This window comes from Mustelus asterias, chromosome 11 (genome assembly GCF_964213995.1).
Source record: "Mustelus asterias chromosome 11, sMusAst1.hap1.1, whole genome shotgun sequence".
In the NCBI taxonomy this organism is placed as follows: domain Eukaryota; kingdom Metazoa; phylum Chordata; class Chondrichthyes; order Carcharhiniformes; family Triakidae; genus Mustelus; species Mustelus asterias.
In genome coordinates, this window is record NC_135811.1 from 4183529 (window position 1) to 4199558 (window position 16030).

General features: G+C 45.4%; 1 protein-coding gene across 1 annotated transcript in view; it reads left to right on the forward strand.

The window, feature by feature from the left end:
* The window catches only part of armh3 (armadillo like helical domain containing 3), a 170211-nt gene extending 155051 nt beyond the window's left edge, over positions 1-15160 (forward strand). The window contains exons 25-26 of the mRNA XM_078223039.1: positions 11838-11954; positions 14292-15160. Of these exons, the coding sequence (XP_078079165.1) occupies positions 11838-11954; positions 14292-14384 (210 nt within the window). The 3' untranslated portion in view covers positions 14385-15160. The remainder of the gene's footprint in view (positions 1-11837; positions 11955-14291) is intronic.
* The last annotated feature ends 870 nt before the right edge of the window (positions 15161-16030 follow it).

A 16030-nucleotide genomic window follows, 5' to 3' on the forward strand; every position in this document is an offset into this window, starting at 1 on the left:
TGTTCAATAATGCTGCAAGGCATGAGGGAAGCAGATAAATGTTCACACTGTCGTCTCCCACCTCCAAACCCTCTGTTCCACCATTTCCTTTCCTTTGTGTGTTTTGGTGATATTTCTGGGGTCAGTGCCCCTTCCAATGTTGCCTTTTGTTGATTCCCAACTTCAAATAACTGCACATTTTCCCAGAACGGAGCTCGAAGCTGTCAGTCTCCTCACTTCAAAGCTCAGCCCAGTGTTACCCACCCACTCATCCGCGGCTGTTTTAATCCTACTCTCTTCAGCCTTGCTGTTGACTTTGATCCTTCACCTTGGTTTCTGTAAAAACAATAAAAAGATGAGTATGCAGACATGAAAAATATTATTGCTCTATTAAAATGAGAAGATAAAAATGCTCGACCCAGTTCACCTAAACCTGCATTTGATCTCAACACCCCCTTTCTGAAGATTGCTGTCCTGTCACAGTGTTATGCTTTACTCCTTTAAGTTATTAAATGTGCAGTTGGCATGTTGCACAAGGTTAATAATGTAACCAGAGCTAGTTGGCATTGTATTCAACATACTCCATTCTGCATGAAGTAGGTGTTGTGTTTCGGGTTTTCTGTGTTGATTGCTTCCAGTTCTTCACTCCTGCAAAATTCTGGTTTTCCCTGGGATTCAGCTTTATCAACAACAACTTGCATTTATATAGCGTCTTTAACGCAGTAGAAATGTCCCAAGGCATTTCACAGGAGCGTTATCTATCATTGACACTTGGCACACAGCGAGGAATTAAGGAGTTTAACTAAAAACTTGGCTACTTGGGTAGATTTTCAGGAGGTGGTGAGAGGTAAGGAGGAAATTCCAGAGTTTGGAGCCTGGGCAGTTGAAGGTGTGTCAGCCAGTGTTGGGGCAAGCTGAATGGGGGAATGGACTAAAGATCAGAGTTGAGGTATAGTAACCCACCTTCCTGACCATGTTTCCATTTGTGGGCCCAGACAGTGAATGTTGGTAGGTGCTTCAGTCTGTCCAGGGGAGGGGAACTGAGGGTGCCCCTGGTCCTCACCTCTACTTTCTGTTAAGGTCACTGGGCAGCAGTCAGGGAATTCTGGCTTTTATTTCTCTCTTCCCCACTTCAACTGTTTCGTCAATAACCTTCCCTCCATCATAAGGTCAGATATAGGGATGGTTGCTGATGACTGCACAATGTTCGGCACCATTCATGACTCGTTTAGTGAGGCAGTCCACATCCGTATGCAGCAAGATCTGGACAACATTCAGCCTTGGGTTGATAAGCGGTCAGTAACATTCACAGCAAACAAGCGCCACGCATTGATCATCTCTTGGAAGTGAGAATCTAACCATCTCCCCATGACCTTCAATGGCATTACCATTGCTGAATTTCCCCACGATCAACATCGTGGGGCTCACCATTGACCAGAAACTGAATTGGACCAGTCATATAAATACTGTGGATACAAGAATATGTCAGTGTTTGGCAATCCTGAGAGAAATGAAGGGTAGCACAGCGGTTAGAACATAAGAACATAAGAAATAGGAGCAGGAGTAGGCCATCTGGCCCTTCGAGCCTGCCCCGCCATTCAACAAGATCATGGCTGACCTGAAGCGAATCAGTTCCACTTACCCGCCTGCTCCCCATATCCCCTAATTCCCTTATTGATCAGAAAACTATCGACCCGTGACTTAAACATATTCAACGAGGAAGCTGCTGTCTCACAGCGCCAGGGACCCGGGTTCGATTCCCGGCTTGGGTTACTGTCTGTGTGGAGTTTGCATGTTCTCCCCGTGTCTGCGTGGGTTTTCTCCGGGTGCTGTGGTTTCCTCCCACGTTATGAAAGACATGCCGGTTAGGTGCATTGACCCAAACAGGCACCGGAGTGTGGCGACGAGGGGATTTTCACAGTAACTTCATTGCAGTGTTAATGTAAGCCTTACTTGTGACTAATAAATAAACTTTACTTTAAAAATGACTTGCCTCCTGACTACCTGAAGCCTGTCCACCATCTACAAGGCACAAGTTGGGAGTGTGATGCTATAGTCTTCACTTGCCTGAATGAGTGCAGCTACAACAGTACTCAGGAAGCTCGACAGGGTGTCAGGGCAGCCTGCTTGATCGGCCTTCCATCCATCACCTTCAACATTCACTCCCTCCACCACCGACGCGCAGTGGTAGCAGTGTGTACCATCTACAAGATACACTGCAGCAATTCACCAAGGCTCCTTCAGCAGCACTTTCCAAACCCACAACTTCCACTACCTAGAAAAACAAGGGAGGCAGACACATGGGAACACCACCACCTGCGCATTTCCCTCCCAGTCACATTCCATCCTGACTTGGAAATATATCACCGTTCTTTCACTATCGCTGGGTCAAGATCCTAGAACTCCCTTCCGAACAGCACTGTGGGTGTACCTACATGGACTACAGCGGTTCAAGAAGGTGGCTCAGCGTCAACTTCTCGAGGGCAATTAGGGATGGGCAATAAGTGCTGTCCGAGCCAGCAACACTCCCATCCTGTGAAAGAATAAAGTAAAAAAAACTTCAGGGACGTTAAAGCCTCACAAGGTTAACAAAGCCCTGGAATGTCATTTGCAAGTTTACATTGCAAACCATTTTCCCAGCTGTAATATTAAATGAATGAGATGCCACTCAGTCCAGTTTAGCTGCTGTCTTTTGAGTTCCTGCAATTAATGCTTGTAAATTGCAAAGTGAAGGTGTGTAGCTGAGGTTTCAGGAGCAGTCATGGTTTTACATATATATATCGCTCCGAAAGCTCGTGATTCCAAATAAACCTGTTGGACGTTAACGTAGCGTTGTGAAACTTCTTACCGGTGTACACATCATATATTTTTGAAGATTGAGGTTCTCGTGGGCTGGTACCTTGTGAATTGTTTAATAAATGCTTCTTTTCCTAAAAAAAAGAAGTGACTTTTGCCAACATCGTGTACCCAGTTCGGTTTCCAGTTGAATGAGAAAAGGGAGCAACAAAGTGAATTTTCCAGCAGATTGACTTGTTAGCAAACCAGAACAGAGTCTGTTTGTGTGGGTAGCGAGATGGGACGAATGGTACAGCATTTATCAGCACCCCCGTTCCCCTGTAACTGCAATGCTTCATTAATGAGAGGAGCACGGATAAATGTTATCTGTTTTAAAAAATGTAATCATCATTGGGTTGAAGCGAGATTAATTCACCAACAGTGACTGGTTTACAATTTCTCTAATCTTATGGTGAACACACATGTCAAACAGCGTATCCAGATGCACCCTGATATATTTAAATGGTAAAAAATTGCAGCATGCTGCTGTGCAGAGGGACCTGGGTGTCCTTGTGCATGAATCACAAAAGGTTGGTATGCAGGTGCAGCAGGTTATTAAGAAGGCAAATAGAATTTTGTCCTTCATTGCTAGAGAGACGGAGTTTAAAAACAGCGAGATTATATTGCAGCTGTATAAGGTGCTGCTGAGGCCACACCTGGAACACTGTGTACAGTTTTGGTCTCCTTACTTGAGAAAGGATATACTGGCACTGGAGGGCGTGCAGAGGAGATTCACTAGGTTGATTCCGGAGTTGAGAGGGCTGACTTATGAGGAGAGACCGAGTAGGCTGGGGCTATACTCATTGGAATTCAGAAGAATGAGGGGAGATCTTATAGAAACATATCAGATTATGAAGGGAATAGATAAGATAGAAGCAGGGAGGTTGTTTCCACTGGCGGGTGAAACTAGAACTAGGGGGGGCATAGCCTCAAAAGAAGGGGGAGCAGATTTAGGACTGAGTTGAGGAGGAACTTCTTTACACAAAGGGTTGTGAATCTGTGGAATTTCCTGTCCAGTTGAGGCTACCTCATTGAATGTTTTTAAGGCAAGGATAGATAGATTTTTGAACAGTAAAGGAATTAAGGATTATGGTGAGTGGGCGGGTAAGTGGAGCTGGGTCCACGAAAAGATCAGCCATGATCTTATTGAATGGCGGAGCAGGCTCGAGGGGCCAGGTGGCCTACCCCTGCTCCTAGTTCTTATGTTCTTATATTTACCTGGGACTTAGCGCATTGCATGTGTATGTGAGTAGAGGAAGCAGACATGCACACACCCTCTAATGCACACACATGTACATGAGCACATATTGACACTCATTCCCGTGCCTCTCGACTTTTTAAAAGCAACAAAGGAACTGAGTTTAGGAAGAGGAGTAAAGAAGACCAGGCAGAGCAGGAGCGAGTGATCCGGTGATGGGAAGGTTGAGTTTGGAAAGTTGAATTTTGTGTGGTGGAAGGGAGACACAGGGCAGGGACATCCTGCTCCTGGTAAAAGGTTAAAGGAGGAGACAACATGATTAGTTTGGAGCCAACGTTTCGAGCTCTGACGAAGGGTCATCCAGCCTCGAAACATTGGCTCTATTCTCACCCCACAGATGCTGTCAGACCTGCTGAGATTTTCCAACATTTTTTGTTTTTGTTTCAGATTCCAGCATCTGCAGTATTTTGATTTTATATTTATTTGATAAATTTGAATGTGAACTTGGTGAGAGTGCGAGGCACAGGAAGAGGGTCGATAAAAGTATGTTCAAGGCTGAGATGGACTGATTTTTAATCAGTAAGGGTATCAAAGATTATGAGGTGAGAAAGTGGTGTTCAGGATTATATCAGATCAGCCATGATCTCACTGAATGGCAGAGCAAACTCGATGGGCCGAATGGCCTAGCTCTGCTCCTATGTTTTATGGTCGTAAGATCTAAGAGTGGGTATAGGAGTGGATTTGGAGCTTAGAAGGATCACATCATACGGTTGTAAAGTAAATCTGAGACAGACAGCAGTGGAGAGGGAGATTGGAGACTGATGATGAGAAAGGTATTTGATAAAAGATCACGGGAGTGTGAGTGAAGTGTCAGATGGTTTTTCCCTATTCCTGTTTAGGCTGAAAGGCAGATGCCAGAGTTAAAAGAGCACATTGCTGGTAACTCTTCAATCCTTCCCCTGAACATTTGCCTTCTGGGACTGGGATTTGACTGAGTTCCAATCCGTAAGACTGAGATGAAAGGAATCACGCTGACATTCTGCCCTGCAACCTCCTGAGGAATGAAAATAGACAATTCCAGTCACTAACACTAATGACCCATGTCCTGAAGTATTTAAAGGCAACTAAATGCACAGGTTTATAACGACGCAATTACGATTAATACATCCTGCAGCCAAAGTATCGTGACTGCAACACTCTTGTATTACACTCATTGAGTACACCCAAGGTAAAGGTTATTATTCCCAAATGCCACTTGTCATTTGGTACAAGCGCTGCCTCAGTGGCTTGTGCACTCCCCTCTGAGAGTCTGAAAGGCATGGATTCAAATCCCACTTGCGAAACCCGAGCACAGAATCCAGGATGGTGCTGAGCATTGTGCAATCATCAGCGAACATCCCCACTTTATGATGGAAGGAAGCTAAAGAGCGTTGGGCCCAGGGCACTCCCCTCAGGAACCCCTGGAGCGGTATTCCGGGACCGAGATGATTGACTGTACAAGAGACTAGTTTTGCCTCAGCTGGAACATTGCATCCAGTTCTGGGCGGCACGTATGAAAAAAGTGAAGGCAGTGGAGAGAATTAGAAAAGATTCATGAGAATGGTTCTAGGGATGAGAAACATCAGTTTTGAAGATAAATTGGAAAATTCTGGACTGTAATCCTTGGAGAAGGTTGAGAAGAGATTTGATAGAGTTATCAAATGGGCACAGTGGTTCACACTGCTGCCTCACGGTGCCAGGGACCTGGGTTCAATTCCAGCCTTGGGTCACTGTCTGTGTGGGGTTTGCACGTTCTCCCCGTGTCTGCATGGATTTCCTCCGGGTGCTCCAGTTTCCTCCCACACTCCAAAGATGTGTGGGTTAGGTGGATTGGCTGTGTTAAGTTGCCCCTTAGTGTCCCAAGATGTGTAGGTTAGGGGGCTTAGTGAGGTTAATAAGTAGGGTTATGGAAAAGGGCCTGCGTGGATGCTCTGTTAGAAAGTTGTTGCAGACTCGATGGGCCGATAAGCCTCCTTCTGCACTGGAGGGATTTTATGACCTAGAGAGAGACCCAGTGGAGAGTTTTACTCCTGATTCCCATTGACTTCAGGGCTTCAGGATACCACAGTCAGTCAACTGCTACCTTGATGTCAAGGGTGATTCTTCTCACCTCACCTCTGGAATTCAACTCTTTTGTCCATTTGTTCAGCTTTTTATTCTTTTGTTCAGCTCTTTTATTCATTCGATGTGAGCCAGTATTTATTGCCACCTCTTAATTGCCCTCGATCCAAGTGGCTTGCTGAGCCATTTCAGAGGGCCTTTAAAAGTTACCACATTGTTGGGAATCTGGAGTCTCGTAGCCAGACCAGGTAATGACGGCAGATTTCCTTCCCTAAAGACATGAGCAAAGTTAAAGGACATCAGTGAACCAGATGGGTTTTTACGTTAATGGACAATGATTTCACAGTCATTATTACTGAGAATAGCTTTATATTCTAGATTAATCAATTGGATTTAAATTCCACCAGCTGCCATGGTGGGATTTGGACACATGTCCCTAGAATATTAGCCTGGGCCTTTGGACTACAAGCCCAGTGACATGTCCTTCCCCCTTGTTTCCTGTGGATAGGACATGCCACCGACGTGGTGCGTTGGTGCTTGCAGCTACAAACCTGTACCCCAAGCACAAGTCATCAGTCTTGAAGGGGAAAGAGCAGACTTGCTGGTTTGTCAATGTTAGGGACTGTTGTCCAAGCTGAGAATGGCTAACTCCTCAAGACCAATGCTCAGGCCCAGAACTTCCTATCTGAGAAGCGTGGCACTTCACCAGCCGATGTAATTACTCACTTTGTTAGGACAGCAGGTAAACAGAAAGGAGTTAATTCTGGGTCAGCTTTATAAGTTTGGTACATTCTCAGGGAATTGGGTTGTATACAGCCAGCAGTAGTTCTATTTGATTCATTGGGGTGGGGGAGTTACAGGTGATGGTGGCTCAGAAGGACATTTTGTGAAAGAGAGTTCATGTTCAATAAGTGATCTCTGAGGAAAGAATGACCTTGATGGGCTGAGTATCCTTCTATTTCAAACATTACTGTGGTCTTAACTGCTGCAGATTCTGTCCCAGCAGAGAGGGGGCAATATTGGAAAATGTCAGTTTTTTAAACCAAATATGTTTGCCAGGTCTTGTGTAACAGGATGTGACAAGGTCATTGTCATTAAACTGTACTGGCAACTCTTACAGATACATGGGGGCTGCTACATTGCACATTATTCTATTTCGGTTCAGTTATTGCGAGTAATGTGATATTGTCACTGTGTAGGAGCCATCCATTGGAATACATTACAGCTTTTTATCCATGGTTAATGCTCTGACAGCTTAAAGAGTGACAGCACCTCCAGAAATATTCACATCATTGCTTCTTTGAACATTCTTCCCTGGCTTCAGATAGGATGTCCGTCCTGCCTCCCTACAGCCCCACTATGGTGCAATCAAGCGTCTGTGCAAGTCTATCCCATTCAAATAGCTGTTTGGCAGGACAGAACTTGTGTATTACTGAAAATAGGGACAACTCTTTTTTTTTCCAGCAATACTCTATCTCACTTTATCGAACTGTCCTGTCTACTTTACCCATTCTCCACTCCTCTTGGCTTTAAAACCCAAACGTGGCGGCATTGTTAGCATTTTAAAAGTTTGAGTTCAGTTCAGTAAATGTGACCATGAAGCTATTAGATTGCTGTATATTCTAACTAGGGAAACAATGGTCACTTTAAGAAGGGATAACTGACATCCTCAGCCTGAACTATATTGTGATTACTGTCTCACCTCAATTTGGCTGACTCTTTCCTGCCCTCTGAAGTGGCCAATAGCAAGTCACTTGCTTCAAACCAGGAATGGGCAATAACTCCCAGGTCCTAAGAACAATTTTTTAAAAATCTGTTTACCATCTTCTAATGTGCCTCGGGGAGGCGATGGTCTAGTGGTATTATCACTAGGCCATTAATCCAGAAACTCAGCTAATGTTCTTGGGACCTGGGTTCAAATCCCGCCACAGCAGTTGGTGGAATTTCAATTCAATAAAAAAAAATCTGGAATTAAGAATCTACTGATGGCCATGAAACCATTGTTGATTGTCGGAAAAACCCATCTGATTCACTTCTGTCCTTGAGGGAAGGAAATCTGCCATCCTTACCTGGTCTGGCCTACATGTGACTCCAGAGCCACAGCATTGTGGTTGACTCTCAACTGCCCTCCAAGTGTAACTAAGGATGGTTAATAAATGCTGGCCCAGCGGGTGACACCCATGTCCCACAAATGAATAAAATATTTTTTTTAATTCACTTAGTCCTTGCCATTGTTAGTTCAGAAAGAAATATAAAGAGCAGGAAGCTTGTGCTGGAACTGCAACTGGTTATGTAGGAATACAGTAAGGAGTCTAACAACACCAGGTTAAAGTCCAACAGGTTTATTTGATAGCAAACGCCACTAGCTTTCGGAGCGCTGCTCCTTCGTCAGATGGAGTGGAAATCCATCTGGATGGAGTGGATTTCCACTCCATCTGACGAAGGAGCAGAGCTCCGAAAGCTAGTGGCGTTTGCTACCAAATAAACCTGTTGGACTTTAACCTGGTGTTGTTAGACTCCTTACTGTGTTTACCCCAGTCCAATGCCGGCATTTCCACATTATGTAGGAATACACCAGAAAACAGGCTATTCAACCCCACCCATCCACACTGCTGTATGTGATTCACTCACATCTCTTCCTATCTTTTCTCATTTAAACCTACCATTGTAACTCTCTATTCCTTTCTCCCTCATATGCTTACCTCGCTTCCCTTACATGAATCTATTTGCATCAACCACTCCCTGTGGTAGTGAGTTCCACATTCTTACCACTCTATTGGTAAAGAAGTTTCGACCACTGGAGTAGTGGAGATGCGATTGAACTAGAGAGGATACAGAAGAGGTTTATGTGAATGTTGCTTCAACTGGAGAGCTACTATTATGAGAAAAGATTGGATAGGCTGGAGTTGTTTTCTTTCCAGTAGAGGAGGATGAAGACCTAACTGAAGAGTATAAAATTATGAGAGGTCGAGGTGGAGTGGATGGGAAGGCCTTGCTTGAGGGATCCATAATTGGGGCATAGATTTAGAGGAAGAGGTTGGAGGTTTAGAGAGATTCGAGGGGAAACTTTTCATCGAAAGGGTGGTGGGGTCTGGAACTCACTGCCTGAATTGGTGATAGAGACAGAAACCATCATAACATTTAAAAAGTACTTGAGTATACTCTTGAGGTGCCAGAATGTACAAGGCTACAGATCAAGAATTGTAAAGAGTGATTAGACTGGATGGTACCTTGTTGGGCAGCAGTGTCATGATGAGCCAAATGGCCTTCTTTTGTCTCTCTGATGGTTGCACTCTTCCTTCTCTGGCAGGAAATTGTGAACACATAGGGGTTTGTTTAGTGATCTTTAAGGTGAGCTGCCTTCAGTGAAACGTTAGTTTCAGAATTGGCTGTTTGATCCGTTGGGTTCTAGTCCAGTACCAAAACAATCAAGTTACCATCCCATAAGGTAAGTTACCTTATAGCCAGTCACGAGAAGACATGCTCAAGATCCAAACTGAAAAGCCCAATTTGAATCCTGCCCTTTGTCTCTCTGACCAAATTGGGATCATTTGGGAATTTGATGCTGATTATGCTATGGATCCACAACAGCTGTGAATATGATCTTTCTCTTTGCATTTGATTCAAAGTCTTGATCCCAGCCATGTTCAAATGAGATGTGGGCCCTACCTCCTTGTAATTCTTCCTCACCCTCCGTATCAATGTAGCCTGCACTCCTTCAGTTCTGGCCTCTTGTACAGTCCTGCTTCTAATAACAGCAGCGCTAGTGGCCAAGCCTTTAGTTGGATCCTAAGCCATTAAAGATCCTCTGTATCCATCCTCCAAGAATGCTCCTTAAAACCTATCTGATCTGTCCAATATCTCCTTCTCAGGTTTGTTGGCACATTTTGTTTGATAATGCTCCCGTGACATGCCTTGGAACAATTTGCTACATTAATGGTCCTGTAATACTGCAACATGTCAATGTTATTTAAAAGAATTAGAATTATTTTATTATTCATGCATTTTCACCACATATTTGTTATTTATTATTTGCCGGTTTTCTAATGACCTGACATATTTCCAAACATGCCACGATGCTGAGGTGAAATTCAAGGCTTTTCTAATTACCTAGACAGCACCCTGTGTATTATGGGACCGTTCAGTCCTATTAGCAGCGCAGTGTCTTTAGGAATCTGGAAGTGAGGACAGGCTGATGGGAGCTGGATTTTATTATTGACCAACCCAGATCACAAACACCCTGGCATAGCAAGGAACTGTCTAAATCAGGGCGGCACAGTGGTTAGCACTGCTGCCTCACAGCGCCAGGGACCCAGGTTCAATTCCGGCCTCAGGTCATTGTCTGTGGAGTTTGTACATTCTCCCCGTGCCTGCGTGGGTTTCCTCCGGGTGCTCCGATTTCCTCCCACTGTCCAAAGATGTGCGGGTTAGGTTGATTGGCCATGCTAAATTGACTCTTAGTGTCAGGGGGATTAGCGGGGTAAATGTGTGGGGTTATGGGAAAAGGGCCTGGGTGGGATTGTGGTCGGTACAGACTTTGGGCCGAATGGCCTCCTCCTGTACTGTAGGGATTCTATAATCTTCTATGAGCATTGTGAAGAGAAATGTTCCGATTGGGGGCTGAGAGCCTTCTCAAGCAGTTGTTCCAGCAGTTGTGTTGGATTTGGTTTGGAAGCAGCTAATGGGATAATGCCTGGGTCATGAGGAACACCCCTTAATGTCCAGCTAGCCTGTCCTTCACTCAAAACAGCTCCAATTCACCCAAAAGGAGCCCCACTTCACCCTACCTGTCGACATCATCTCATTCCAGCAACCCAGCTAACATCCTTGATATAGCAATTTAGTTTAGGTTTAAGAGACAATCCAAATTAAAAAGCCCTTTTTTAACAATTTTTTCAAAATTAATGTCCCTGTTTTTTGGCGTCCAATTTTTCTCCCTCGTTTTAATGTTAAAACCCCCATTCTCTTAATTTATCTATATCTCTAAAAAGAGAGGCAAGTTACTGAAACTTTTTGTCCATTCATCAGGACGAATGCAAGAGTGCAGAATTTCAGAGCTGTGATGCCTCTCTGGGTAGCGATGTCTCTCTGGGTAGTGATGTCACTGGTGGAGGGTTATGATGTCACATGGGCAGTGATATCTTTGATAGAGGATCTGATGTCATATGGGGCTGTGATGTCACTAGCATTGGGCTATGATGTCACATGGGAACAATGATGTCATGGCAGAGAGGTTCTGCAAAACCAGCTGTTCCCACACTGTTTCTAAATTGTTAATCTTAAAACATAAACCCGCCTCACGATGGAAATTAAACTTGTTACTTGTAGGGCAGTAGTTTCTGAAAATATTTGGGATGGTGAAATTCTGAATTATTGAAGCTCGTCAAATATAAAATTTATATACGTTACAGTGTAAGAATGATGTACCCTGAACCGATTGGAAATCAGTTTAATGGAAGCTCACTTATTAATCCATATTCTTCTGAACTGTTCTCTCATCTATCTCCCAAACTGCAAAGCCAACCTCCTCCCATCCTCTTGCTATCTTTAACTCATTCCCACACAGCATCGAGGCTCTGGGACCCCCCATCTCCCTCAGTTACCCCACATTCTCCAGTTATATTCTCTTGGCCCCTGTTTACTCCTCCTCCTCCTATCTTTGTCCTGAATGGTGTTCATGTTTGCCTCTGTATCTCAGTAACTAGTAGTATGCCTGTCTCCTCAGGTTTTGGAGGTGGTCCGCTCTAACTATGACACACTGACACTGAAGCTGCAGGATGGGTTGGACCAGTATGAACGATACTCAGAACAGCCCAAAGAGGCCGCCTTCTTCAAAGAGCTGGTAAGAGGGCAATATTCACTTGAGCAACCACCAACCATGCAATTCAAATCGCTCAGGGGAGGCGAGTGGTATTATCGCTGGACTATTAATCCAGAAACTCAGCTAATGTTCTGGGCACCCGGGTTCGAATCCCGCCACAGCAGATGGTGGAATTTGAATTCAATAAAAAGAAAAATCTGGAATTAAGAACCTACTGTTGACCATGAAACCATTGTCGATTGTCGGAAAAACCAATCTGGTTCAAAAATGTCCTTTAGGGAAGGAAATCTGCCATCCTTACCTGGTCTCATAGAAATCATAGAAACCCTACAGTGCAGAAGGAGGCCATTCGGCCCATCGAGTCTGCACCAACCACAATCCCACCCAGGCCCTACCCCCACATATTTACCCGCTAATCCCTCTCACCTACGCATCTCAGGACTCTTAAGGGGCAATTTTTAACCTGGCCTATCAACCTAACCCGCACATCTTTGGACTGTGGGAGGAAACCGGAGCACCCGGAGGAAACCCATGCAGACACAAGGAGAATGTGCATACTCCACACAGACAGTGACCCGAGCCAGGAATCGAACCCGGGACCCTGGAGCTGTGAAGCAGCAGTGCTAACCACTGTGCTACCGTGCCGCCCCTACATGGTCTGACCTACATTTGACTCCAGAGTCACAGCAATGTGGTTGACTCTCAACTGCCCTCAGGCAACTAGGGATGGGTAATAAATGCTGGCCCAGCCAGTGACGCCCATGTCCCACAAATGAATAAAAAAGAATTACAGACAATAAATTGCTTTTTGAAATGTAGTCATTGTTGGAATGTAGGAAATGCAGCAACCAATTTATATACTGCAAGCTCCTACAAACAGGTATGTGATTGTGATCAGATATTGTGTTAGTGATGTCGATTGAGGGATAAATATTGGCCAGAGCTCATGGGAGAACTCCCCTTCTCTACTTTGAAGAGTAGCCATAGGATCTTTTACATCTACCTGAGAGGCCAGGCGGGGCTTCAGCTTAATGACTCGTGCAAAATATGACATCGGCAATAAATCATAGAAACCCTACAGTACAGAAAGAGGCCATTCGGCCCATCGAGTCTGCACCGACCACAATCCCACCCAGGCCCTACCCCCATATCTTACCCACTAATCCCTCTAATCTATGCATCCCAGGACACTAAGGGGCAATTTTTTTTTTTAGCATGGCCAATCAACCTAACCCGCACATCTTTGGACTGTGGGAGGAAACCAGAGCACCCGGAGGAAACCCACGCAGACACAGGGAGAATGTGCAAACTCCACACAGACAGTGACCCAAGCCGGGAATCGAACCCAGGTCCCTGGAGCTGTGAAGCAGCAGTGCTAACCACAGTGCTACCGTGCCACCCCTCGGTATTCTACTGGGAACGCCAGCCTGGATTATCTGTTCATGTCTCTGGAGTGTGAGTTGAGCCCCAGAATCCTTTGAATCTGAAGCCAGTGTTACTCACTGAGCCGGCTCGCACAAAGCAGCAAATCTGTGGGGAAACAAAGAGCGACTCCACAAAAGCAAAATACAGCAGATGCTGGAAACCGGAAATAAAAACAGAAGCTGGAAGTACTCAGCCGGTCTAACAGCCTCTGTGGAGAGAAGCAGAGTTTACCTTTCCAGCCTGTGACTTGAGGCCAGTTCTGATGAAAGGTCATTGATCTGAATTTTTAAAAATTATGCTACGGGATGCAGGCGGTGTTGCTGGGCCAGCATTTATTGCCCTTCAGAAGGTGGTAGTGAGCTGCCTTCTTGAACCGCTGCAGTCTGTGTGGTGTAGGTACACCCACAGTGCTGTTAGGGAGGGAGTTCCAGGATTTTGACACAGTGAAGGAATGGTGATATATGTGGGCGGCACAGTGGTTAGCACTGCTGTCTCACAGCGCCAGGGACCCGGGTTCGATTTCCAGCTCGGGTCACTGTCTGTGTAGAGTTTGCACGTTCTCCCCGTGACTTCGTGGGTTTCCTCCAGGTGCTCTGGTTTCCTCCCACAGTCTGAAAGATGTGCTGGTTAGATGCATTGACCCGAACAGGCGCCGGAGTGTGGCGTCTCGGGGAATTTCACAGTAACTTCATTGCAGTGTTAATGTAAGCCTTATTTATGACTAATAAATTTACTTTACTTTATAATTCCAAGTCAGGATAGTAAGTGACTTGGAGGGAAACTGGTGGTGTTAACTCTTCCTCTCTCTATATAGATGCAGCCTGACCTGGTTATTTTCTGTTTTTATTAAAGAGGATCTCTAGCCGTAATCTTTTAGTATTGACTCCATTGCTGAGTAAACCATCGCTGAACTGATTCTCTCTCCTCCCACAGGTCCGCTCCATCAGTCTCAATGTGAGGAAGAACCTTGCTGTGAATACATTGAGCCAGGAGATATTGCTGAAAGAATTCTCCACCATCTCCTGAAAGTGGCCTCTGCTGGTCAGCCTCATACCCCACCTTTGGTTTATCTAACACACCAATGTTCTGATTCTTTTCCCGGTGGATTATTGTGTAATGATTTCTTTTTTTAAAAAAAATACAATTGGATTCTGCGATTGACTTCCTGCGGTGCATGTTGTGTGTGGCATTCTGAATTCCATCAGACCCTGGCTGCCTTCACAGCGGGAGAGGGGGAACCTGAACTGTGCATTTCCCCACTGCGTACATGGGATCGGACACTTGGTACTGGCTTACGTCCAACTCATTGAATTACTCGCCGTTGGTTTTTGTCAAGCTGTAAACCTGGGACTGGCAACACAGCGAGGTGACGCTAACATGCGGCTCAGTCGTGCGGTATCCTGAGTATTATCTTTTCTTTCTTCTCTTGCCTCAGGGTCGAGAGCTGCTGTGTGACTAGATTCCGCAGTTACGTGCGTGCGAGAGGCTTGGTGTGTTTCCGAGTTATCAGTCCTACCCTGCCTGGCTCACGGCCAGCTTCCGTGGTAATAACCCCGTGGCACGTGTTTCCAGAGAAGTGACTCCCTGCCGGGGATGGAAATCCCTGAGGACAATCTGAACTCAGTGTTGGGAGTTGAACCTGGCCGGGTCAGTGTGTGGTGGTTCGCTGTATGCTGGCTCGAACTTTTTACGCTAATCCCTAGTTACTGTGTTTACTGGAAGTGTCTGTCGCTGCACACAAGTGACGCAGCTTCCATATTTTAGTGTGGAACTTGCTTTGGAGAATAAAGAGCTGTAGCATATCATCTTTTTCAGGCAGCCATCTTTCTTCCAGCTAGTGTGGGAGCTTCATTCAGAGCTGCTGAAGCGTACAGACAACCCTCAGAATCCAATTGAGAAAGGACAGGTTTTCTCACTTCATAGAACCCCATTTAGGATTTCACTTTGGTTCCACTCCATATAGAGGCAGCTAGACAATGATATGGGGATGTACTATCGACCTGCACATCTCTGGGTCAAAGAAGCAAAGTTCAACAAGGTTGTCCTGCTCCCACTGGGTGCGGGTGTGTGAGAGGGAGGGAGTGTGTGGATGGTGAGAGGGTGGTCTCAGGTAACATCCAACCCACGTTTGGACCCCCCCGACCCAGCATGATTGGACACCCTGCCAGCTGTCACTGGCTGCACCCACGTCTATTTAAGTTGTTGGAGGGTATCCCACCGCCCATCAAAGCTCGCCCCGGAATGGGTCCACAGCTGCAAGGGGAAGAGAGACGCAACGGTTGGGTGAGAGAACTGCAGGAGGGAAAGGCTGTTTTTCCCTAATTGGGAGTATCTGACTCTGGCTTAAGGCTTCTCCAGTGAGAGGTCTCAGTTGGGAGTGCGTGCTTTCATTTCCTGGCAATATTTAAGGGAAGGACAAAGCTTGTTATAATATTCAGTCCTCAGCTTCATGCGAGTGAGCTGTGTTACATTACCATATATCATGGTGTACTCTACTGCATTATAATACATCACTAGAGCTATATGCTGATAGCATTGTTATACAGTGACAGTAACATTGTACAGTGCCAGTGTCATTTATATTGAAGCTCGGGTTCAGTCTGTCTCACTGCCACAAGAAGTGGTGTATTTAACAACTGAAGCATCGGGCCTGCTCTAAGCACACAGCCTGG